This window comes from Cnephaeus nilssonii, assembly GCF_951640355.1.
Source record: "Cnephaeus nilssonii genome assembly, chromosome: 7".
NCBI lineage: Eukaryota > Metazoa > Chordata > Mammalia > Chiroptera > Vespertilionidae > Cnephaeus > Cnephaeus nilssonii.
In genome coordinates this window covers 102,504,447-102,523,509 of record NC_137078.1, presented here as the reverse complement: position 1 = coordinate 102,523,509, position 19,063 = coordinate 102,504,447, and the positions used below count along the sequence as shown (strand labels likewise).

General features: G+C 70.0%; 2 protein-coding genes across 2 annotated transcripts in view; one reads left to right on the top strand and one right to left on the bottom strand.

Annotated features, from left to right (window-relative positions):
• PRKCZ (protein kinase C zeta) overlaps positions 1-1,764 on the top strand; it is a 61,223-nt gene extending 59,459 nt beyond the window's left edge. The window contains exons 16-18 of the mRNA XM_079778005.1: positions 154-243; positions 1,089-1,204; positions 1,387-1,764. Coding sequence (XP_079634131.1) covers positions 154-243; positions 1,089-1,204; positions 1,387-1,474 — 294 coding nt within the window. The 3' untranslated portion in view covers positions 1,475-1,764. The remainder of the gene's footprint in view (positions 1-153; positions 244-1,088; positions 1,205-1,386) is intronic.
• A 143-nt stretch (positions 1,765-1,907) lies between these two features.
• On the bottom strand, positions 1,908-6,371 carry FAAP20 (FA core complex associated protein 20). The gene is made up of 4 exons (XM_079778006.1): positions 6,289-6,371; positions 5,862-6,006; positions 5,489-5,778; positions 1,908-3,630 (listed from the first exon to the last, which is right to left on the bottom strand). The coding sequence occupies exons 1-4, from the start codon at positions 6,348-6,350 to the stop codon at positions 3,558-3,560; spliced, it is 570 nt and encodes a 189-aa protein (XP_079634132.1). The 5' UTR covers positions 6,351-6,371; the 3' UTR covers positions 1,908-3,557.
• Between the last annotated feature and the right edge of the window lie 12,692 nt (positions 6,372-19,063).

The following is a 19,063-nucleotide window of genomic DNA, read 5'->3' as shown; positions in this document are numbered from 1 at the left end:
CCGGCGACTCTGACCACACCCACAAAACAGACCGAGGGGATCACACCGGAGACCGAGCGAGGAGGCCGGCAGTGCTGGCAGTTTGCTGAAGGCGGGCCGCGCCGCTGGCCAAGAGCGGTGCTGACCGGTCCTCATTTGAACTCTGACCCTTAGGACCCCAAAGAGAGGCTCGGCTGCCGGCCACAGACTGGATTTTCCGACATCAAGTCTCACGCCTTCTTCCGCAGCATCGACTGGGACCTGGTAATGCGCCACAGCATTGGGGTCCCCGCCCCCTCTGTGGGCCTGAGCGTGGTGGGTGCTGCCCTGGGTGGGGCTGGGGTGACCTGGAGCCCACATGTGACAGACAGGGAGAGGGGGGACCCGATAGGCCCCTGGGGGGTCTGGCCCAGCATCCCCTGGCCATGCTGCAGGGGTCCTGTGGGGTGTCCTGGCCTGCGACCACCCCCTTGGTGAGTCTGTGCGGGGCCCCAGGTCCGGGCGGCCCAGGGGAAGGTGTTTTCTAAAGGAACTCAAGCCGCCTGAGTTTAGCCGTGGTTCCTGGTGTTAAAGGAGAAAGGAACCCGATTTGTTGGAAAAGACACACGCGGTTGCAGAGTTGCTGAAATAGGGCCTTTAAAGTGATGTTTGGGAGGAAAACAAATCAATGAGGCGGATGTCGAACTCCAGCTCGAATTGGGTGTGAAGAGAGCCCCGCTCTGGGGTGACGGGCGTGTGGCCCCAGGTGGTGGGAGGTTCCGGGCAGGATCCGCGGCCCCTGCGGCTCGGCGCCAGCACAGGGGTTTGCAGCGCCCGTGTCCTCACCGCTTCTCTGGCAGCACCTGTGGTCGCTGTCAGGACCCCAAAAGCTCACGGGCCGCTGTGGGCCCAGAATGTGCCCAGGGGTGCAGTTGGGCTCACCCCACTACCGACTGGCCGGCTGCTGCCCGTCACGCGGTGTCTGGGCCGCTTCCCTCTCGAGGTCCCGGCGGGTGGGCGTCTGCTGGCTCCGCGTTCTCGCCGCGCTCCGGGCCCTTGGGTCTCGGGCACGTGGGAACGCCGTGGAGCCGCCCGAGGGCGGGGCCCTGACGTGACCTCGGTGCCCCCAGCTGGAGAAGAAGCAGGCGCTGCCGCCCTTCCAGCCGCAGATCACGGACGACTACGGCCTGGACAACTTCGACACGCAGTTCACCAGCGAGCCCGTGCAGCTGACGCCCGACGACGAGTAAGCCCGGGCGGGCCGCGGGGACCTCTGTCCTGCGTGGGGCGTGGGGGCGGGGACCTCTGTCCTGCGTGGGGCGCGGGGCCCTCTGTCCTGCGTGGGGCGTGGGGGCGGGGCCCTCTGTCCTGCGTGGGGTGTGGGGGCGGAGGGCACCCCGGCAGCCGAGCCTCCGCCCGTGCCCGCAGGGACGTCATAAAGAGGATCGACCAGTCCGAGTTCGAGGGGTTCGAGTACATCAACCCGCTGCTGCTCTCCACCGAGGAGTCCGTGTGAGGCGTCCGGGGCCGTGGACACGCCTGTGAATGACCCGCGCCTTGGCCGCCGCGCATGCATGCCGGGAGGACGCCGCCGGACCCGCACCCGGCGCCGCGGGCGGAACAGTCCGCAGCCCGGCCCGCGCCGGGGAACTTGCTTCTTGTGCCCGCGGCACGGAGGCCCGCGGGGACCGCGTCCGAGGGAGACACGGGCCCTCGATTCCGAAGGTGCACACTTTCCAGAAACCGCCCGGCCGCCGCCGGGGACCCACCTGTCATGTCCCGAGGAATAAACGTGCGATGGTCAGACGCCCCGGCTGCCTTCTTTCCGGCCGCGGAGCGCCTGCGCGTGGGCGGGACGGGAGTCCAGGCGCCCGCGGCGGAGAACTTTGTGCGGAAGGTTTTCTAAGTCCCGGTAAGTTCCTGTTGTTAATATTTAACAAGTATTTTCCTACCGAGCAGGTGAGTAGCCGTGGGGTCTGGCGCTGACGTCACCCCTCCCCCGCCGGCGCCGCGGTCCCGCCCGCCGGGCCGGGCACGTCGGCCGGTAGAGATGCTAACGGTTGCTCACCGGAGCAGCAATAGACCAAATAGACAAGGAAACTGAAAACTAAATCTGCTCAAAATATATTTCTGCAAACACTGCGCAGTGCCTCCCTGATGTCTGTGTCACGTGTTGGGTTGGGGGAACGTTTTTGTCGGTTCCGGTGATGCTCAGAATTAGGACGTTTAAGATGCGTGTGTGACGGGCCGAGGCATAGAACCCGGAACCCGCAGGCTCCCTGCGCACCGGCAGGGCCGGCTCCCAGCCTGCGCGGGCAGCACGCTCCCGCCACCCTCCTCGGGGAAAGGGGCCGCGGGAAGGCCCAACCGAAGGTTTTCTAGAAAGGGGTGCACCTTGTGGGTTTTTCAGTCCCTAGCACGTTAGCTGGGCACCGCGTCCAGTGTGAGCTCGGCCGCACCCCAGGCCCCTCTGCGCCTCCGTGGGGCGGGGCCGGCGACTGGGGCAGGAGATGGTGGAGGAACAGCGAACACCAAGAAGCTGCCCTGGAGCCGGTCAGCTCAGCTGCACTCGCGCAGCCCACGCCCGGCGCTCACGCTCGGGACAACCGGGGCAGGAACGCGAGGCTCCCCACCCCGGGGTCTCGGGCCCGCCCCCGAGTTGCAGAGCAGCCGTCATGCATCATGGAGACTTGTGTCCGCCAGACCCAGTGTCACCGGGAAACGCCGACCAGGACCAAGACCGGGAGCACCGGGCAGAGCGCTAGACCGGCTCGGCCTCACGGGCGTCCCCGCCGGCGGGTGTCCAGCGGCAGAGCTGGATCGGAGCTCAGCGGTCAGTCGGGACTGGCGAGGGCCGGTGGCCTGGGAGGGGAGCCCCTCTCCTCCGCGCTGCGCGGGGCACAGTGACGGCGGCACCGGGCCCGGATGTGTCCGCGTGAGGCACCGCCTCAGGGTTGGTTCGCTCCCGGCGGCTGGGTTGGCGGCCGTGCACAGTGCGTGTGGGTAGCGCTGCGCTCCGGGGTGGGGGTACACGCAGCCGTTGCTTCATAAAGTAAAGCAGGTGGAGGGCGCGCTGGCCTGAGGTTTGGAGTCACGTCCTGACGTCGGCCAGTGGCTCCTCGCCACGTCCTGTGGTTTTGTGCAACTAGAGGGGCCGGGGCCCCCGCTGTCCTGTGGCGGACACTCACCCACCACAGCCATGGCCGCTGTCCCTACACATCATTAAAGACCTTCATGAAAGTGCTTACTGTTGTTCTTTTCTCTAAAAGGAAGTGTTTCCAGGAAGCAGAGGTTTTTGTGTGCTTTTAAAAAATATATTTTAATTGATTTCAGAGAGGAAGGGAGAGGAAGGAAGAGGTAGACACATCAATGATGAGAATCACTGATCAACTGCCTCCTGCACGCCCCACACTGGGGATGGAGCCCACAACCTGGGCATGTGCCCTGACTGGGAATCGAACCGTGACCTCCTGGTTCACAGGTCGATGCTCAACCACTGAGCCACACCGGCCAGGCCACAGTGGCATGTTTTGATGTGTAGCTTCGGTTTTCTCTCAGGCTGTGCAGGGCAGTGGTCCTGGCAGGCGACGTGCGGGCACTCACCACTCCACGTCCTCTGTGCTGTCCGCCAGGCACTGGGCGAGGTGGCTGTCGATGTCCAGCTGGGCCAGCCTGTAAGGAGAAGGCGGGCGGTCACTCACGGGAGGGGAGGCGTCTGTCCCGGGCCGCCACTGCACACACCCGCCCGCTCTTCACGCGGACGGAGAAACGGGGGGGGGGGGGGGGGGAGTCTCCCTGGCTGGTCAGAAACGAGCGGAGGTCTGGGGGGAGGGGTCGCCCCGACCAGGAAAGTCCTCTCCACGTCCTGTTCTCGGGTCAGAGGCTCTGAGTGCGCCCTGGACAGGTGACATCGGGAGACCCAGTGGCACACGCATTCTCAGGCTCCTGCGTCCGAGGCTGGGGCCCCCTAAGCCTCTGGGGAACTGGCACCTGCTCAGCTGCTGAGAGCCGATCTGCCCGCGAAGGTAACGCAGGAAGGAGGCCGACAGCTCCCCCGTCCGGCTGGGTCTCCAGCAGCGGCAGAGCCCACCTCGGGCTCACTGAGGGGCGGGGAGACACCGGGGAGACACCGGAGCCCTGCAGGCCCGAGGACACCCGTGGCCACGCCAGGGAGGATGTCTGCTGCCCGCAGGGGCCTCCCGGCCAAGGCACTGCCAGGACCACAACCGTCAACTGGCACGTTCCCGGCCAGGACGGGCCATCGCTGAGCCAGTCACAGCAGCTGCCGAGGACGGCCTTTCGCCGTAACACGAGGGGCAGGGACACAGCCCCACAGGAAGGACGGCACCCCCTCCTCCCCCCTGCGCCAGGACAGCCGCCGCCTCGCCCACACCAGTCCTCTCGTCTCTCCTCCACGCTGTCTGGGTGCTGCCTGGACCTGGGCAGGGGAGGCTGAAGGGGTGCCTGCCATCTCGGCTCCCCCCAACACCGGGCTCTCAAAGATTTGGTTCCAGTAAAATGTCAGGCGAGAGGAGCCTCGATTCTGACTTTCCCGGGGGTTCATCTCTGAGTGAGAAGCCGTGTCCGCCCTGGCCAGGGTGGCTCGGCTGGTTGGGCATCACCCAGGGCCCCGAAGGGTTGCTGGTTTAATTCCCGGTCAGGGCTCAAGCCCGGGCTCCAGGCTTGACCCCCAAGGTCCCCAGTAGGGGGTGCGCAGCAGGCAGCTGATTTATGTTTCACTTTCACGTGGATGTTTCTCCTTCTCCCTCTCTCTCTCTCTCTCTCTCTAAAAATCAATTTTTAAAAAACCTTAAGCGTAGAAAAGGAAAGAAAGAAATGGTGTCTGAAGAGCGCCCTGTGCAGGTCTGTCCTGGGTGAGGCTCACTGGCTGGGGGTCCTGCCTGGGCCCCAGCTGCTGAGTCTGGAACCCACTCCCTCCGCTTCTTCAGCTTCTGGACGTGCAGGGACGAGGCCACACGGTCGGGAACAGGTCCAGTTAGGAACCCGCCGTCCACGCCCTGCACCCGACCGGGACCCTCCCAGGGTCCTCTCCCATCAGGACCCATGACGCCCACCGCTGTGTCCCCTGCTGTGTGGCACCCAGCCCCCAAGCCGGGCGGCGTAACTTAGCAAAGCTGGATTCCACCTCCCTTAGAATACGGAGTAACAGTATATGTTGGGTTTTTAAAATAGAACAAAACAGCCGGACCCCCGTTTGGCTCCGTGGATAGAGCATTCGCCTGTGGACTGAAGGGTCCCAGGTTTGATTCCGGTCAAGGGCAGGTGCCCGGGATGCGGGCTCGATCCCCAGTGTGGGGCGTGCAGGAGGCAGCCAACCCTTGATTCTCTCATCATTGATGTTTCTCTCTCTCCCCCCCCCTCTCTTCCTTTCTGAAATCAATGAAAACACATTTCTTTTACAAAATAAGTTACTTTGAAAGTCTAAAGCCCAGCTCGGGCACCTCTTAGCCTAAGCATGGCTGGGGTCCCCGGTGGGCGGGGGGAGAGGCCAGGGGCCAGGGGCACTCACCCGGGTGCGAAGTCGGCCTGGCACATGGGGCAGCTCTGCAGAGTCTGCGCCCCACCCCCCGCCGGCCGCTCCGGGACCGGGGGCGCCTCGCGGGGCTCCGGCGGGGGGCATCCTGGCAGGGACGGGGCGGGGGACCCCGGGCGCCCGCCGGCCCCGCGGAGCACCCGGTAGGAGCAGCCGGGGCCCTCTGCTCCCCGCGGGGCCGGCGGGAAGGGCGTCCAGGAGAAGGTCTCGGGTCCCACGGTGAACACCTCGGGGGGCGCGGCGCGCGCGGGGTCCAGCCTGGGCTCCTGCGGACCGGGGTCGTCAGCGGCGTTCCTCCCGGAGGGCCCCCCCCCCCGCCTCCGTCACCCCGTCGGTCCGGCGCTCGCACCTCGGCGGGAAAGGCGGGCAGCGGCGGCAGCTCGCCGTCCACACCCCGGTCCGCGCTCACCGTGCGCAGCAGCTCGGCCCACAGCCGCGCACGCTCGCCGGCGCCGTCGTTGTCCTGGGGGGACCGGGGGCGGGGCCTCGGGGGCCTGGGCGGCACCGGGTGGGGGATCGAGTGTCAGCTGAGGGGGGACCCAGCGGGGGGCAGTCAGCGCGGGGCGCGGGGTTGGGGGGCAGCAGGAGGCGCCGGCCGGGACGCGGAGGGCAGGGCCGGAGGGGGCGCGGGGAGCACTCCGCGGGGAGGGGCGGGCCCCAGGAAGCACGTGGGGGAGTGACAGTGGCCACGGCCCGGCCGTGGGGACATGGGCCGCCCACCCGGCTGCTCCCCACTGCCCACCTGTCCCCCCTGAGGCCCCAGGCCCCGGCCTCACCCGCCCTCGGAGGGCAGCCTCCGGCGGCTCAGCCGAAGCCGAGGCCTCCGCGGCGCCTCCATCGTCCCCAGAGCTCGCGCGTCCGGCGGAAATGCCGGTGGACCCCGCCCCGGACACTGGGCCCGCCCTCGGCCCTGGACCCGCCTCCGCCCCTGACACTGGCCCCGCCCCGTGTTAGTCCCGCCCCTGGCCCTGACACTGGCCCCGCCCCCAATGTTAGTCCCGCCCCTGACACTGGCCCCGCCCCGTGTTAGCCCCGCCCCTGGCCCTGACACTGGCCCCGCCCCGTGTTGGCCCCGCCCCTGGTCCTCACACTGGCCCCGCCCCCGCCGGTCCCTGTCGGGCCGGGCTGGACCTGGCCATGGAGCTCGCTCGGACCCCTGCAGGACGAGCGCAGGGGACCCCAACTCCCGCCCCAGCCTGACCCGACCTCCCCCGCCTGCGCGCTGGATCGCGTCCCCTGGGGGACCCCTCGGCCTGCCCTCTGGCCATGAGGCGCCCTGGCCTCCGTGACCCTGTCACAGCAGAGGGGTCCCGACTCCAACCTTAGGGAGACTGAGGCCGGAGAGCGGGCTCAGGGGAGGCGAACTCGCCCCCAGGAACCGTTATTCCGCCGAGGAAGGGGTGCGGGCGGGAGCTGGGGTCAGCGAGGCCTGGGAGGAGGAGGAAGTGGGCAGGCGGTCACGCTGGGTCTGCACCCCATCCCCTCCAGTCAACCCCGCCCCCCCCGCCCCCCACAACCAAGCCTCAGTTTCCAGCTCTGTAGACCCCGCTGGCCTTCCCAGGACCGTCACCGGGGTGAGGTGACACAGCCCAGGGCCTGGGCCTGGTCGGGGGGCCTGGGGGAGGGCCTGGGGGGCCTGGGGGGCAGGGTCTGGGAGGGGCTCCCCTCATTCCTGGCGGGCCCATCGCCAGCCACCGCTGGATGGCCACTTGGTGGCAGCAGAGGCCCGGGCAGCCTCTGCCACTCCGAGCTTGCAGAGCCCAGAGCCCTGCCTGTGGGCCTGAGGCCGCCCTGGATGACCAGGAGGGTGTGCAGGGGGAGCGGGGGGCAGGCGGCTGCTCTATGTGGACACAGCAGCTGTCACTCCGGGGCTGGGACTCAGCCCAGCTCCCAGGGCGCTGTCCCAGCCACCTCAGCCCCTCTCCACGGCACCACCCCCTCCAAGCCCCATGTCTGGCCTCCCCCGGCCCAGGCCCAGAGTGCAGGCCACTCCAGTGCACGGTCCTCCTCCTCTGACAGGTCGGCCTCCGTGCAGCTCAGCACCTGCCTGCGCCAGGGACAGGTCTGGACCCCGGGAACACAGGCGGGGTCCTCACCCTCAGAGCCTCCCAGCGGCGGGCGGACAGCCCCTCAGTGGGTGGGTCGGCTGTGGCAGGAGCTCTGGCTCAGGCCCCTGGACGGCGAGGGGGCTCCCCGCTCGGGCCATGGCAGGTGCCAGCCAACGGAGGACTCCCCGACAGCTGTGCCCAGGGTTCCCTGCCCAGGTCCCAGCTGCCCTGGCTTCAGAGCCTGTCCTGGAAGTGTCACCACACGCCGCACGCCAGCGCGGGGACGTCCAGGAGGCGGCGCCAGGCCTCCCTGAGGCAGAGCACGGCCCTGCCAGCCGCCCGGTGGCGGCCAGTGTGGTGACCAGTGTGTGCCCGGCGCCCGGGCCGGGAGGCTGCGGGGACACCCGGTGAGGAGCCAGGTCCTGAACTGGGCCCAGAACGAAGCGCCCGGGTCCTCTGCGTCCCGGCCACTCTGGCCCCTTCCCCTACGGACCTCACAGGCCTGTCCCCCGAGGGACCGAGCGGGACAGGAGCGGGGAGGGGCCTCAGCTGGCTCCAGGGCGCTGGGCTGGGAGGCGGGCGGGTGCCCAGGCAGTGCAGGCCCCAGGGGCCCTCAGGGCCTCGCTCAGCCTTTCGCACAGAAGCAGCACCGGTCTTCCCTGGACGCCAGAGGAGGGGCCCAGACCCCAGGCCAGGCCTGCGCTGGCGGCACAGAGGCCCGAGGGCCTGGCGCGCGGGGGAGGGCAGAGCCCGAGCCGCGCGTGAACGTCAGCCTGGGCCTCTCCTCTGGTTTCATCCGGCTGCTGAGGATTAGCACCCCCTTCCCCACGGAGACCTGCAGCCCGGGGCCGGGGGCACTTCCGCCGGGAGCTGGTCCACCCTGAGCCGGCACAGCAGGTGCGGCCGTCAGGAAGCCCCCGTCCCCTCGCTCTGCTTTCCGACAGCTGCCACCCCCCCCCAACCCCCAGGCCCCACAGGGACCTTCAGGAGGTGGGACAGGAGCATGTGCGCCCTGACAACCCCCCTCGTCCTATCCTAGGATCCCCGTGTCCCGGGAGATGCCGTGGCCGTGGCCGTGGCCGTGGCCGTGGCCGTGGCCGTGGCCGTGGCCGTGGCCGTGGCCGTGGCCGGGCTGGAGAAAGTTTAAAAGTTGAATTTGATTAAAAGGCTCCCGTGTTCGGAGCCACCTGTCACGCTGACAGGCTGAGCCTCACGGGGACTGGCCGGCACAAGTTTTCAGGAGCCGAACTCAAGTTTACAGAGAATATTTCTGTTTGCCGGAGGCACCTCCCCTTCAAGCAGGAAGTGGTCCAGGGGCCAGGGGTGTCGGGCCGGGCCTCGCGGACCTGGAGCGCCCGGCGCTGGGCCCTCACCGTGTGCTCTGGCCTCGCCCACGTGGAGCCCTGGTGGCTGGTGAGCCAGACCCCCTCCCCTCCGAGGGACCCGTCCAGAGTCAGGGTGATGTCAGCAGCCAGCGGTCAGGGCCCTCTCCCTCCCCAGCACCTCCACTGCCCAGGACCAGGGCTGGGGGTGGTCCCCTGGCTCCCACTGGGGGGTGCGGGGGAGGGGAGGGGCAGGCCTGCCTCTGATGCCCCCGGGGCCCGGCCAGAGTCAGCTGGGGTTGTCCAAGCCCCACTTCAGCCCGGCCGGCGTGGCTCAGGGGTTGAGCGCCGACCTCTGAACCAGGAGGTCAGGGTTCGATTCCTTTCAATTTCCCAGTGAAACTGGCAGCCAGTGGGCACGTGCTCTCGGCTCAGAGCTGTCGGGACGGCGCAGCAGCCACCCCCGGGCGCCGGTCTGTGCCCGCGGGCTGGGCGGCCTCCTCCCGAGCCTGGCCTCCTGCTGCTCAGCCACACCTGCCCGCCTGTGTGTGCCAAGCAGGCGCCCCCCCCCCCCCCCCTGGAGCCAGGCGGTGGCACTCGTGGCTGTGTGAGCACCAGGCAGACAAGCTGGATCGAACCAGTTGCCTGGGAAACATGGCGGCTCGGAAGGCACAGCTGGTACGCAGGGACCACCCACCAGGGAGGAACCCGGGCACCAGGGCTCTTCACCCGACAGAGGGCGGGCGTCGACGGCTGGGACTGCCAAGGTCCGAAAGCCAAAGCCGAGGCCTGGCACAGCCGCCGGCCCCAGGAGCCCCAGGAGCCCCAGAGGCAAGGAGAGCTTGTGGGGTGAGAGAGACAGGGACCTCATTTCCAAGCCCCTGTCCTGCCCCCCCTGCCTCCTGGACAGTGACCCTCCCGGCATTCACAGTGACCTGGTCACTCCCGGGAGGTCCCCACCTCTCCCACCCCCAACCGGCCCCTCTGCCCGCCCCCCAGCCCCTCAGCTGCCCCGCAGGCCTCACTGGATGCAGGCAGGAGGGGGGCGGCTGGCGGGGTCACAGCCCAGGGCAGGGCTGGCCTCTCCCCTCAAAGCCCTGCGTCACCTTCCACCTTTGGGCCACCTGGCCCCTCCGAGGGGCAGGGCCGGGAGGGTAACAGGAAGTGGGAGAACCCCGGAGGTGAGGGAGGGGTGGAGCGGGGAGGGGCCGAGGAGGGCAGGGGGCCCCTGGGCCTTGGGGACACAGGGCTGTTGTGGGTCCTTCGCTGGAGCACAGCCCGCCACGGCCATGGGCACCTCCCGGCTGCCACCCCAGGACAGTGCCCCCCCCCATGGCATTGGGCCCCGTTGGAGCTGGGAGGGCCCACCAGCGGCCGGCCAGGCCCTGGAACAGCCCGCCGCCCCTCTCCCACCATCTCCTTCCCCCCCGCAGGACCCCGGCTTCTCTGTGGCCGAAGCCCCTCCCACAGAGCTGGGCAGGCGGCCACGGCCCAGCCTTCCAGGTGGAGGCAGCCGAGCCGGGCAGTCCTGCGTGGGGTCGGCCCAGCACCTCCTTCCCTCCGGGGGAGCCTGGCCTGGCTGCCCGCCCTCCAGGGAGCGACAGCAGGCGGCTGAGGCCTGAGCAGCCCTTCACGCCCGGCTCAGGCTGATGGTGCCCCAGGTCCTGCCAGGGGTGGAGGCGGGGTGGGTGGGGGTGCAGGTCCCCCATTTGTCAGAACCAAACCAGGATGCAGACATGAGGCTGCATCAGGGCCAGAGCGAGTGAGCTGCTGGGCCCCTCTGTTCCCCCATCCTGCCCGGAGGCACCCCGGTGCCTGGAGGGGGTTGGGGGGGTGGGGGAGGGGGGACTGGCCCTCTGCACTCACTCCCCAGGCCCCAGCCTGCACCAGCCCCGCGATGGGGGTGCTCCTCCCTCCTCCCCCCAGACAGATGGGCCCCTGAGGCTGGGCCCTCCATTGTCCCTGGGCCGTAGGCCATGAGACAGCGAGCACCGGGCTGGGGCTTGAACCGGGTCCCTGGGCTGAGCTGCCTGAGCCACGACCTTGCTGACTCTGTGCCCAAGTGACCTGGTGTGGGGGTCAGGGTCAGGGTCAGGGAGTGAGGGACGTGCTGGGCACACAGAGCGCCTGGGAGACCCAGCCCGAGTCCGGGCAGAGGGTGAGGCCTGCTCTTCCCTCCCCGGTGCCCAGGTGCCCCCGGCTGCTCCCGGGACCCTGATGGACAGCCCTGTCCCAGCCCGATGGGCCCACGTGGCCAGCCGCCCAGGCCCGCAGCCGGGTCCGGGTCTGGTGCCCGCCCTGCCAGCATCACTGGTCTGTGCACCCGTGGCCGTGGGGGCCCCCGAGGAGCCGCACTGACCAGCGGCCCAAACCTCCGCCGCCCAGCGGAGCCGGGTGGCCAGGGCTCCCAAACAGCAGCTCGTCTTCCCCGCGATGCGCGAGGAGGCGTCCGGCCGCAGGGCGCAGGGAAGGGCGCCGCCAAGTGTGCAGACCCCGGGCCGGCCCTGCGGCCCCGCGGCCCCGGGGTCACGGCGCCTCTCTGAGGACCACAGCCTGGGGCCCACTCACCCCCAGGTGCCCAGGGCGTGTGGGTGCAGGCAGGGTGCCCGCGGGGTGAACTCCAAGGCCTTTGGAAACGGGGATGGACCTGGGCTGACGGGCAGACGATGCCCTGGGGGCGGGGGGTGCAGACCAGCCGAGGAGGGCGCCCTGGGGGCAGCCGGGGGGGCAGTCCTGTCCTGGCTGCGCCCTGCCCGCCCCACCCCGACCCACACAGGAGCCTCCTCTCTGCTCCCGCTTCCCGGCGTGTCCAGCCTGGGGTCGAAGCCTCAGAGCTCCCGGCGGCCATTCTGCTCACACTGCGCATCCTATGTTCTCTGTGTGTGTGCACATGTACATGCGATGTGTGTGCACATGGGTGTGTGCATGTGATGTGTGTTTGTGCGTGCTCATGTATTGTGTGCATACATGTGGTGTGTGTACGTGTGATGTGTGTGCATGTGTGCTCATGTATTGTGTGCATGTGTGCATGCGTGTGGTGTATGTGCACATGGGTGTGTTCATGTGAACTGTGTGTGCATGTGTGCATGTGTACATGTCCTGTGTCCCTGCCCCAGAGCAGGAGCCCAGCGCTCTCCCAAAGGGGAAACTGAGGCTGTACGGCTCAGCCACATCCCCAGGTGCACCTCAGCCATTCGGCCGCCAAGCGCCTGCTGGGGGCGGTCCTGAGGCCCGTGAGGGGTCCAGGCCCAGTGGCCCCTGGAGTGGCTGGTCCCCGCCGCCTCCCGCCTCCCGCCTGCTCTCTTCCCCCCACTCTGCCCTCACTCCCTCCCCTCCTCTCTCCCCTTCCTGGCAGGCAGACTGCAATCCAAACCTGTTGTTCGCTCCAGCCCTGCAGTTGTCTGCCAGCCCGTCCAAGTTCAACATTACTCTCGGGGCCAGAGCCCGCGGGAGCGCGGCCGGAGGTGGACGGTCTGCGGAGGGCGCTGGGTGGAGGCCAAGGCCGGGCCTCGGCGGTGGCACCCTCCCCGTGGGTCTGTGGGCGCTGGGTACGGGGCCGGTGGTCGGCGGCAGCCCTCGGCCTGCGCCCAGGTCCCGCCAGCCCCGGGTCCCGCCTTCGAAGTCGCCTGTTTACTTAACCCCTGCACTGCGGCCCGAGTGGGCAGGACCGTGGGCAGCGGGTCCCTGGGCAGCAGGGAGGGGCTGCCGGGGCAGAGAGGGGCTGGAGCTGGGCGAGGGCCTCCCCTCGGGGTCCCCCTCGCCCTGAGCCAGGCTGGGGCGGGGCCGGGAACAAAGTGTCCGGCAAAACAGCCTCATCTGGTTCCAACCGCGTCCTCCCTTGGCCTCAGTTTTCCCAGCAGGAAAGTGGGGCCCGGCTGCGGGTCGCACCCCCCTCCACCCTCGGGCACTGCCCACAGCCCGGGCAGCGGCCACCCAGCTGCCAGCATGGCCCGTGGCTGGGGGGGCCTCCGGGGTCAGAGCAGCGACCTCAGCCCCCGACCCCTGGGGGTGAACAGGGGTTCCTGTCCCTGCTCCCCTCCTGCCACCCGCCTCTCGTGACCCTGCCCTCCCCCTCTGCGGGGGCCCTGCTGCCAGGACGCCCACCTCTCCCCCTCTCCTCCCAGGAGCCCCTGGACCCGGCTCCCCGCCCACCGCACCCGCCTGTTCTTCCTGAGAGCAGGCCCCCGCGAGCCTAGAGCTTGGGGTCCGCAAGCCCTGAGGGACGGGGCGCCTGCCGCTCGATCAACTCCTCCGCCTGGGCCCCCCTCCCCCCCCCCCCGCACAGCCCTCCCCGCCTGGGCAGGGCACGCCACGGCCTGAGCTCAGACCAGGGCCTCCTGGGGGCCTAAGTGTCTGGAGGAAGGGCAGGGGCAGGAGCCTGGGGCTGACACGCCCCCCCCATGTCCCCCCATGTCCCCCCATGTCCCCCAGCGAGAAGGGCGGGGGACAGAGGCCCACAGAGAGCGGGCGGGGCTGCCTGTGGGTAACGGGGAGGTGCCAGCCCCATCCTCCCTGCCGCCCCTCACTGTCCCACAGCCCCTGACCCCGTCCCATAGACCCCAGAGCCCTTGTCTGCCCTCCCGCCTTCCGTCCAGATGGAGCCTGTTGAAGTAGGTGCTTTTTTATATACAGAATACATTTTTATTGACTTCAGAGAGGAAGGGAGAGGGAGAGAGAAACATCCATGACGAGAGCGAATCATTGACCAGCTGCCTCCTGCACGCCCCACAATGGGGACCGAGCCCGCAACCTGGGCCTGTGCCCTGACCGGGAATTGAACTGTGACCTCCTGGTTCATAGGTCGACGCTCAACCTCTGAGCCACACGGGCCGGGCTGAAGTAGGTGCTTAACGGAGCAGGCCGTGCCCACCGCCCTGTAGAGCCCCCATGGCGGGCACCTGGGCCGGGCAGCAGGGTCTTCGCCCACCGCGGCCGGGGCCTCCCCCAGGGCCCCTCCTGGCACCGGCCGGGCACTCAGCCCGGGGCAGGGCGGCTCCGGCAGGGCGGGCGGAAAGGCCCACCGCCCCAGCGCCGTGCTCCTGCGCGCCTTCCCGTGCGCGCGCGCGTCTGTGTGGGGCTCGGGCCGGGCCGCCCACCTGCCTGCCTCGTGCCCGGACCTGCGGTGCGCCTGCCCCGTCCAGGGAGGCGAGTTGGGACTTCGTACCCGAGACCCAGCGGGAAGGCAGGAATGCGGCCTCGAAACCGCCTCGCGAGCCGAGGCTGCAGCCGGACACCGTCGAACGGAGGGCGGCCCTGCCCGCGTGCGGCCTGTGCCGGGGGCTCCAGCCCCCCACAAAGCCCGCAGCCCCTCTGTCCCCCTCATTCCTACCCCACCACGCCTGCGTCCAGGCCAGGGGCCGGGGGGGCTGGAGGTTATTCAGTCGTGTGGGGTGACGGGAGGAGCAGGCCCTGCTCAGGGACGGACCCAGCCCCCCACAGGCAGGTGCAGGCCTGCACAAGCTGGGGACTCAGGGCCGAGGGAGGGCGCTTCTGGGGGGGTGCGCTGGGGAGGGGGTGCAGCTCCCCAAGTGCCCTCTGGCGAGGCTCTGCAGGGCTTCCCGCCATTCCTGCTCCCGTCCCAGGCCACAGCCAAGCAGGCACCCGGGGCGGGGTGCTTCTCCAGGAGGGGGGACCAGGGTGCAGGCAGCCCCCGCCCGCACCCCCTTCTGGTCAGAGGTGGCCCCCCAGCCCTGAGGGTCCCGTCCCTGGCGTAGGCTGCAGGCAGAGCTCAGGGCGGGGCGGCCGGGGCAGCTGCGTAGAGGGCGGCCCAGCCAGAGACTCGGCCCGATGACCAACAGCCGGGCCCCTCCTCCAGCTGCTGAGGGGGACGGAGGGATGGGGGGGCGGCCTGCAGCAGCCTGGACGTGGCCACCAGCCAGCAGGAGGGCAGCAGCCCTGGCCCGGGCGTCCAGCAGCCTCCACAAGGGCCAGCTGCCACGGGCACTCTGGCGGGCGCTGGGCAGACCAGGCCACAGGCCTCTGGTGCAGTCGCCACCTCTGCCAGCCGCTGCCGCTGCCCCGGCTCCGATGGATGCCACAGGGCTTCCCAGGCCAGCAAGGCCCCTGCCTGGCCTCCCGGCTCCCCCCCCCCCCCGCACCCCCCTCCCGCCCCAGGGCCTGCGGCAGCTCCCACAGGGCGGCCGGTGGCGGGATGGGGCCGCGCCCTCTGCCCGGGGCTCCAGCACAGCCTCTCGGGGGCTCAGAGAGGGACGCTGCCCGAGGCCCAGCGCCAGGCCAGCAGGAGAGGGGCCAGCGGGGCCCGCAGACCCGGGGTCTGGCTTGGGGAGCTGGGGGGGGGGGTGGAGGAGCGTGAGCAGAGCCGGGGTGGCCTGCAGCCCTCACAGCTCAGCGGTGCCTCAGGCCTGAGCGGCAGGAAAGGGAAAGGTGACGTCACTGCTGCCTGGAATCTGCTGTTTGGAGGCGTCGCCATGGAGACCGGAAGGCTCAGGGTGGGTAAAAATAGCAAACCCAAGAGGGTGTAAGTTCCAAGAACTGGAGTCTGTAAAGAAAGGAAAGCTGGGCCTGCTCCTGGCGGGGCCTGGGGTGCTGGCTCTGCGGGCGCACGCTGGCGGGCGCGAGGTCCCGTCCCTGCCGGAGCTTTGTCCCCGAGCAGCAGGGTGTGGCCGTGCGGCCGGCTCCCGCAGGGACAGGGACGCCTGGAAGTCCGGAGCACAAGGGCTTCCGTTGGGCGGGGCTGGGAGAGGTCCGTGCAGGCCCCCCCCTTCCCCCCAATTCTCCGTGGAAAGAGGAAGCGGGGCCACAAGCCCCGCCAGGCCGTGGACAGGCCTCCAGCCTCCGCTCGGTGCCACGCCGTTCCCGGCTCCTGAGAAAGATTGCTCCAGCCCCGTGGCCCCCAGGACGGTCCCTCCAGGCGAGGAGGCGCCTGCGGCTCCTCTCAGGCCCCTCGTGTCCACCGTGCCCTCCGGGTCACCCTTGGCTCCAGGCCACAGGAGGTCCCTGGACCCCTCGCCCCTGATGCCCAGTCCTGGGGTTCCCCCTGCAGCTTCGAGGAGGGCTGCCCCCCCAGGTGGCACTTCACTGGGTCCTCTGTTCTGACCAAACTGAAATCTGGGTGCTGCCCCTCCCGAGAGCGCCCGTCCCCGCCAAGGGCACCAGGTGGGGCTGCCACCGGGGGAGCCCCCACCCCAAGACTAGAGCACCTCACCCCGGACAGTATGTCAGCACCACCCGTCCACGGGGCCTGGGGTGCGGGCCCCGGGGTGCCCACTTCCTGGGGTGCCTGGAAGGAACCGCATCTCGTCTCCTGCAGAAGCCCTTGTCCTCGGGGTGCTGGAGGAGGGGCCTGGGTGGGGCGGAGGGGGGCCCCCTGGGTTTCGGTGGCTGGTGCTCGGATGGGGAGAGGGGAAATGGAGCCGCGTGCGGGGAACAGCTCACACGCCTTATGTAACGAGTGAGCTCACTGCCGCGCCTGCCAGGAATGACGGCAGGAGGGCGGAGGGCCTGCCGGGGAGGGGAGCAGAGAGGGGCCGGGGCCTGCGGGGCGGAGGGGCTGCTGGGTGCAGGGCGTGGCCAGAACCCCCCTGTCGTCCCTCCCCCTGGGCCAGCCAGATGCTGGCGGGACCTCGGTGTCAGAACCCCGGCCCTGCGACGCCCCCCGGGACCCTCTGGGAGCAGCTCGGAGCCTGGGGCGGGGGATCAGCTGCCCTCTGTTCCCGCCTCAGGGGGGGGGATGCTCTGCTGCTCTGGGGTGGCCTCTCCTTTCTCCCCTCCTGCCAGATGCCGCCCCCAGCCATGCAAGCCTCCTCCCTCTGGGCTGTGGGGTCCCCCACCTCCCCTGTGACAGGCCCCGACCCCGACCCCGAGGCCAGCCCAGCCGCCCTGTCCCAGGAGGGGAAGGGGCTGCAGGCAGCTCCTGGGGCTGAGGGGCTGAGAGCAGAGCCCCTGGGCCACACGGGCGCCCGCCCCCCAGCCCCGCAGCGTGGAGTACCTGCCTCCTGTTGGGGGATGGGCTGGGGCCCAGCCTCCTCTCCTCAGACCCTTGTCAGGCCCCGCCCCCTCACTCGAGGGCCCCTGACAGGGAAGGGCAGGGAGTGCAGAGGGACAACAGTGCGGGGGCCTGGGCCAGGGCAGAGGTGCCGAAGACGGTGCCGGGCGTGCAGCGCGGGGCAGCCCTGCTCCCAGACGGTGGACAGTGCCGTGGGGAGGGGGCCCCAGGGGGAGGGGGCAGCCAGGGCGGGGCTGGGGCGGGAGGGGCAAGTCCTGCATGGAACTGGAGGTGGACCCCCGGCCTCCCTGGCTGCTGGGGGTGAGGTGGGTGGAGGGGCTCTGGGGTCCCTGGGGTGGGTTCTCAGAGCAGCCCCTGGTCCCCACCCACTCCCAGAGCCCTACTGTGCCCCCCCTCCCCCCGCATGGCTGCCTCACCTGGTCCCCGTGCCCTTGCACGTGTGAACGGGCCGCCCCGAGCCTGGCAGGCCCGGCGGTGAGTCTGGGATGGTGCCACCCTGGTGCCTGGAGGGCATACGCCTGAGGGCTCAGAGCCTGCGGGCCTGCTGCCATCTGACCTGACCCGGGCGACGGTCACGGTGGCGCTCGGGCCGGGGCCGCGGCGGGAAGGTGCGGGTGCAGCTCTGCGCGAGGACCTGCCCTCCTGCCCCGTCGTGCCCCGTGCCCCTGGCGGCCCTCAGCAGTGACTGTGGGGCCAGGGGACAGCTCCCCCCCCTCGGACCCCGCATCACCCGGAGGGGCTCTGGCCTCGGCCTGCCGGCCCAGGGCCACAGGGCACAGGCAGGGCGGCCAGCCTTTGATCGGCCGGGTGTGGCCGGAGCCCCGGGCAGCGCGGCCAGCGAGGCGCACATTCCGAGCGGCACGGGACGCTCCAGGGGCCAGGGGCCTGCGGGTGGAGGCGGGGCCGGGGCCGGGGCCGGGGCAGGCTCTCCGGCTCCTCCAGGCCAGGCCTGGCTGCAGTGACCCCCGGCCGAGGACACGTCCCCAGAGCCAGGCCAGCAGCCCCCAGGCCGGAGCCCCAGGCAGGCGAGGCCTCCGTGCGCCTCCGGTTCCTGCCGCTGCCGCAGGGCTGGCAGGCTCTCCCCGGGGAAGGCGCACCAGAGCCGGCCCGCCCCCCCCAACCCCTGGCCTGGGGCCTGGGCCAGGCCCCTCCATCCTGGGTGTGGCCAAGCCATCCCCCCAGGGCAGCCCAGTGCCTGCCCGAGAGGCTGCCCGGCCCTGGCGTTGCCCCGTCCGGCGGCGTCCGCAGCCGAGGCCGGGCCGTCAGGTTGGCAGTGCCACGGAGCCCGGGGCTGGCACGGAACCGGGCCTGCTTCTCCTCCTCCCCCCTCCCGGAAGCCAAGGGCAGCGGCGGGCAGGGGCGGGCTGTGGGGTGCTGTCCGCAGTGGGAGAGGGGGGGACCTAAAGGCACAGCCCAGGCAGGCTCCCCACTGCGAGGCCGGCTCACGCTCTCCAGGGTGAGACTAGCCGGACTCCCGGGCCCCGGCCGGGCGCTCTGCTTCCCGGCATCGCCTTTCTCGACCCCACGACGCAGGTCTGGGCTTCGTGCTGGATGCTGGCACCCACGTGTGACCCCGCTCAGGCCCCAGCCCCCGACCCCCTCCAGGCGAGGCCCACTCACACCCTCCGCCTGTGGGACATTAGCCCTCATAGGGTCCAGGCGGCTGACCCCACAGACGGTTCCAGGAGGGAGGGAGGGATGGAGGGAGGGAGGGTCCCCCCCGGCCGGAAGGGTCCAGAAGAAACAACAGTGAAGATCAACAAAGCTGAGAGCAGCTTTTCTGGGACTGGAAAGCGCAGGTCAGCGCAAGGAAGACGTGAAAGTCTCTGCTCGCGCCGGTTTGGTTCCGTGGATAGAGCGTCGGCCCGTGGACCCGGTTCATTTCCTGTCAAGGGCACGCACCCCGTGGCAGGCTGGATCCCAGTGCGGGGCCAGCCAATCGCCCTGTCTCTCTCATCGATGTCTCTCTCTCTCTCCCTCACTCCCTTCCACTCTCTCTAAAAGTCAATGGAAAAATCTCCTCGGTGAGATGAACAACAAAAACCTCTGTCGCTCCCTCACTCGGCGGGCAGACCCCGCTTCCGTGTTTCCCGACGCGGGACCTCCAGGCTGGAGAAACCGGGAAGCCTAAGTGCCGTGGCGGCGGCAGCCGGTCGCCAGTGTCCTGTCATCGTCGCTTTAAACGCTGTGGGTCCCACTCTGACCCCTTCCTCCG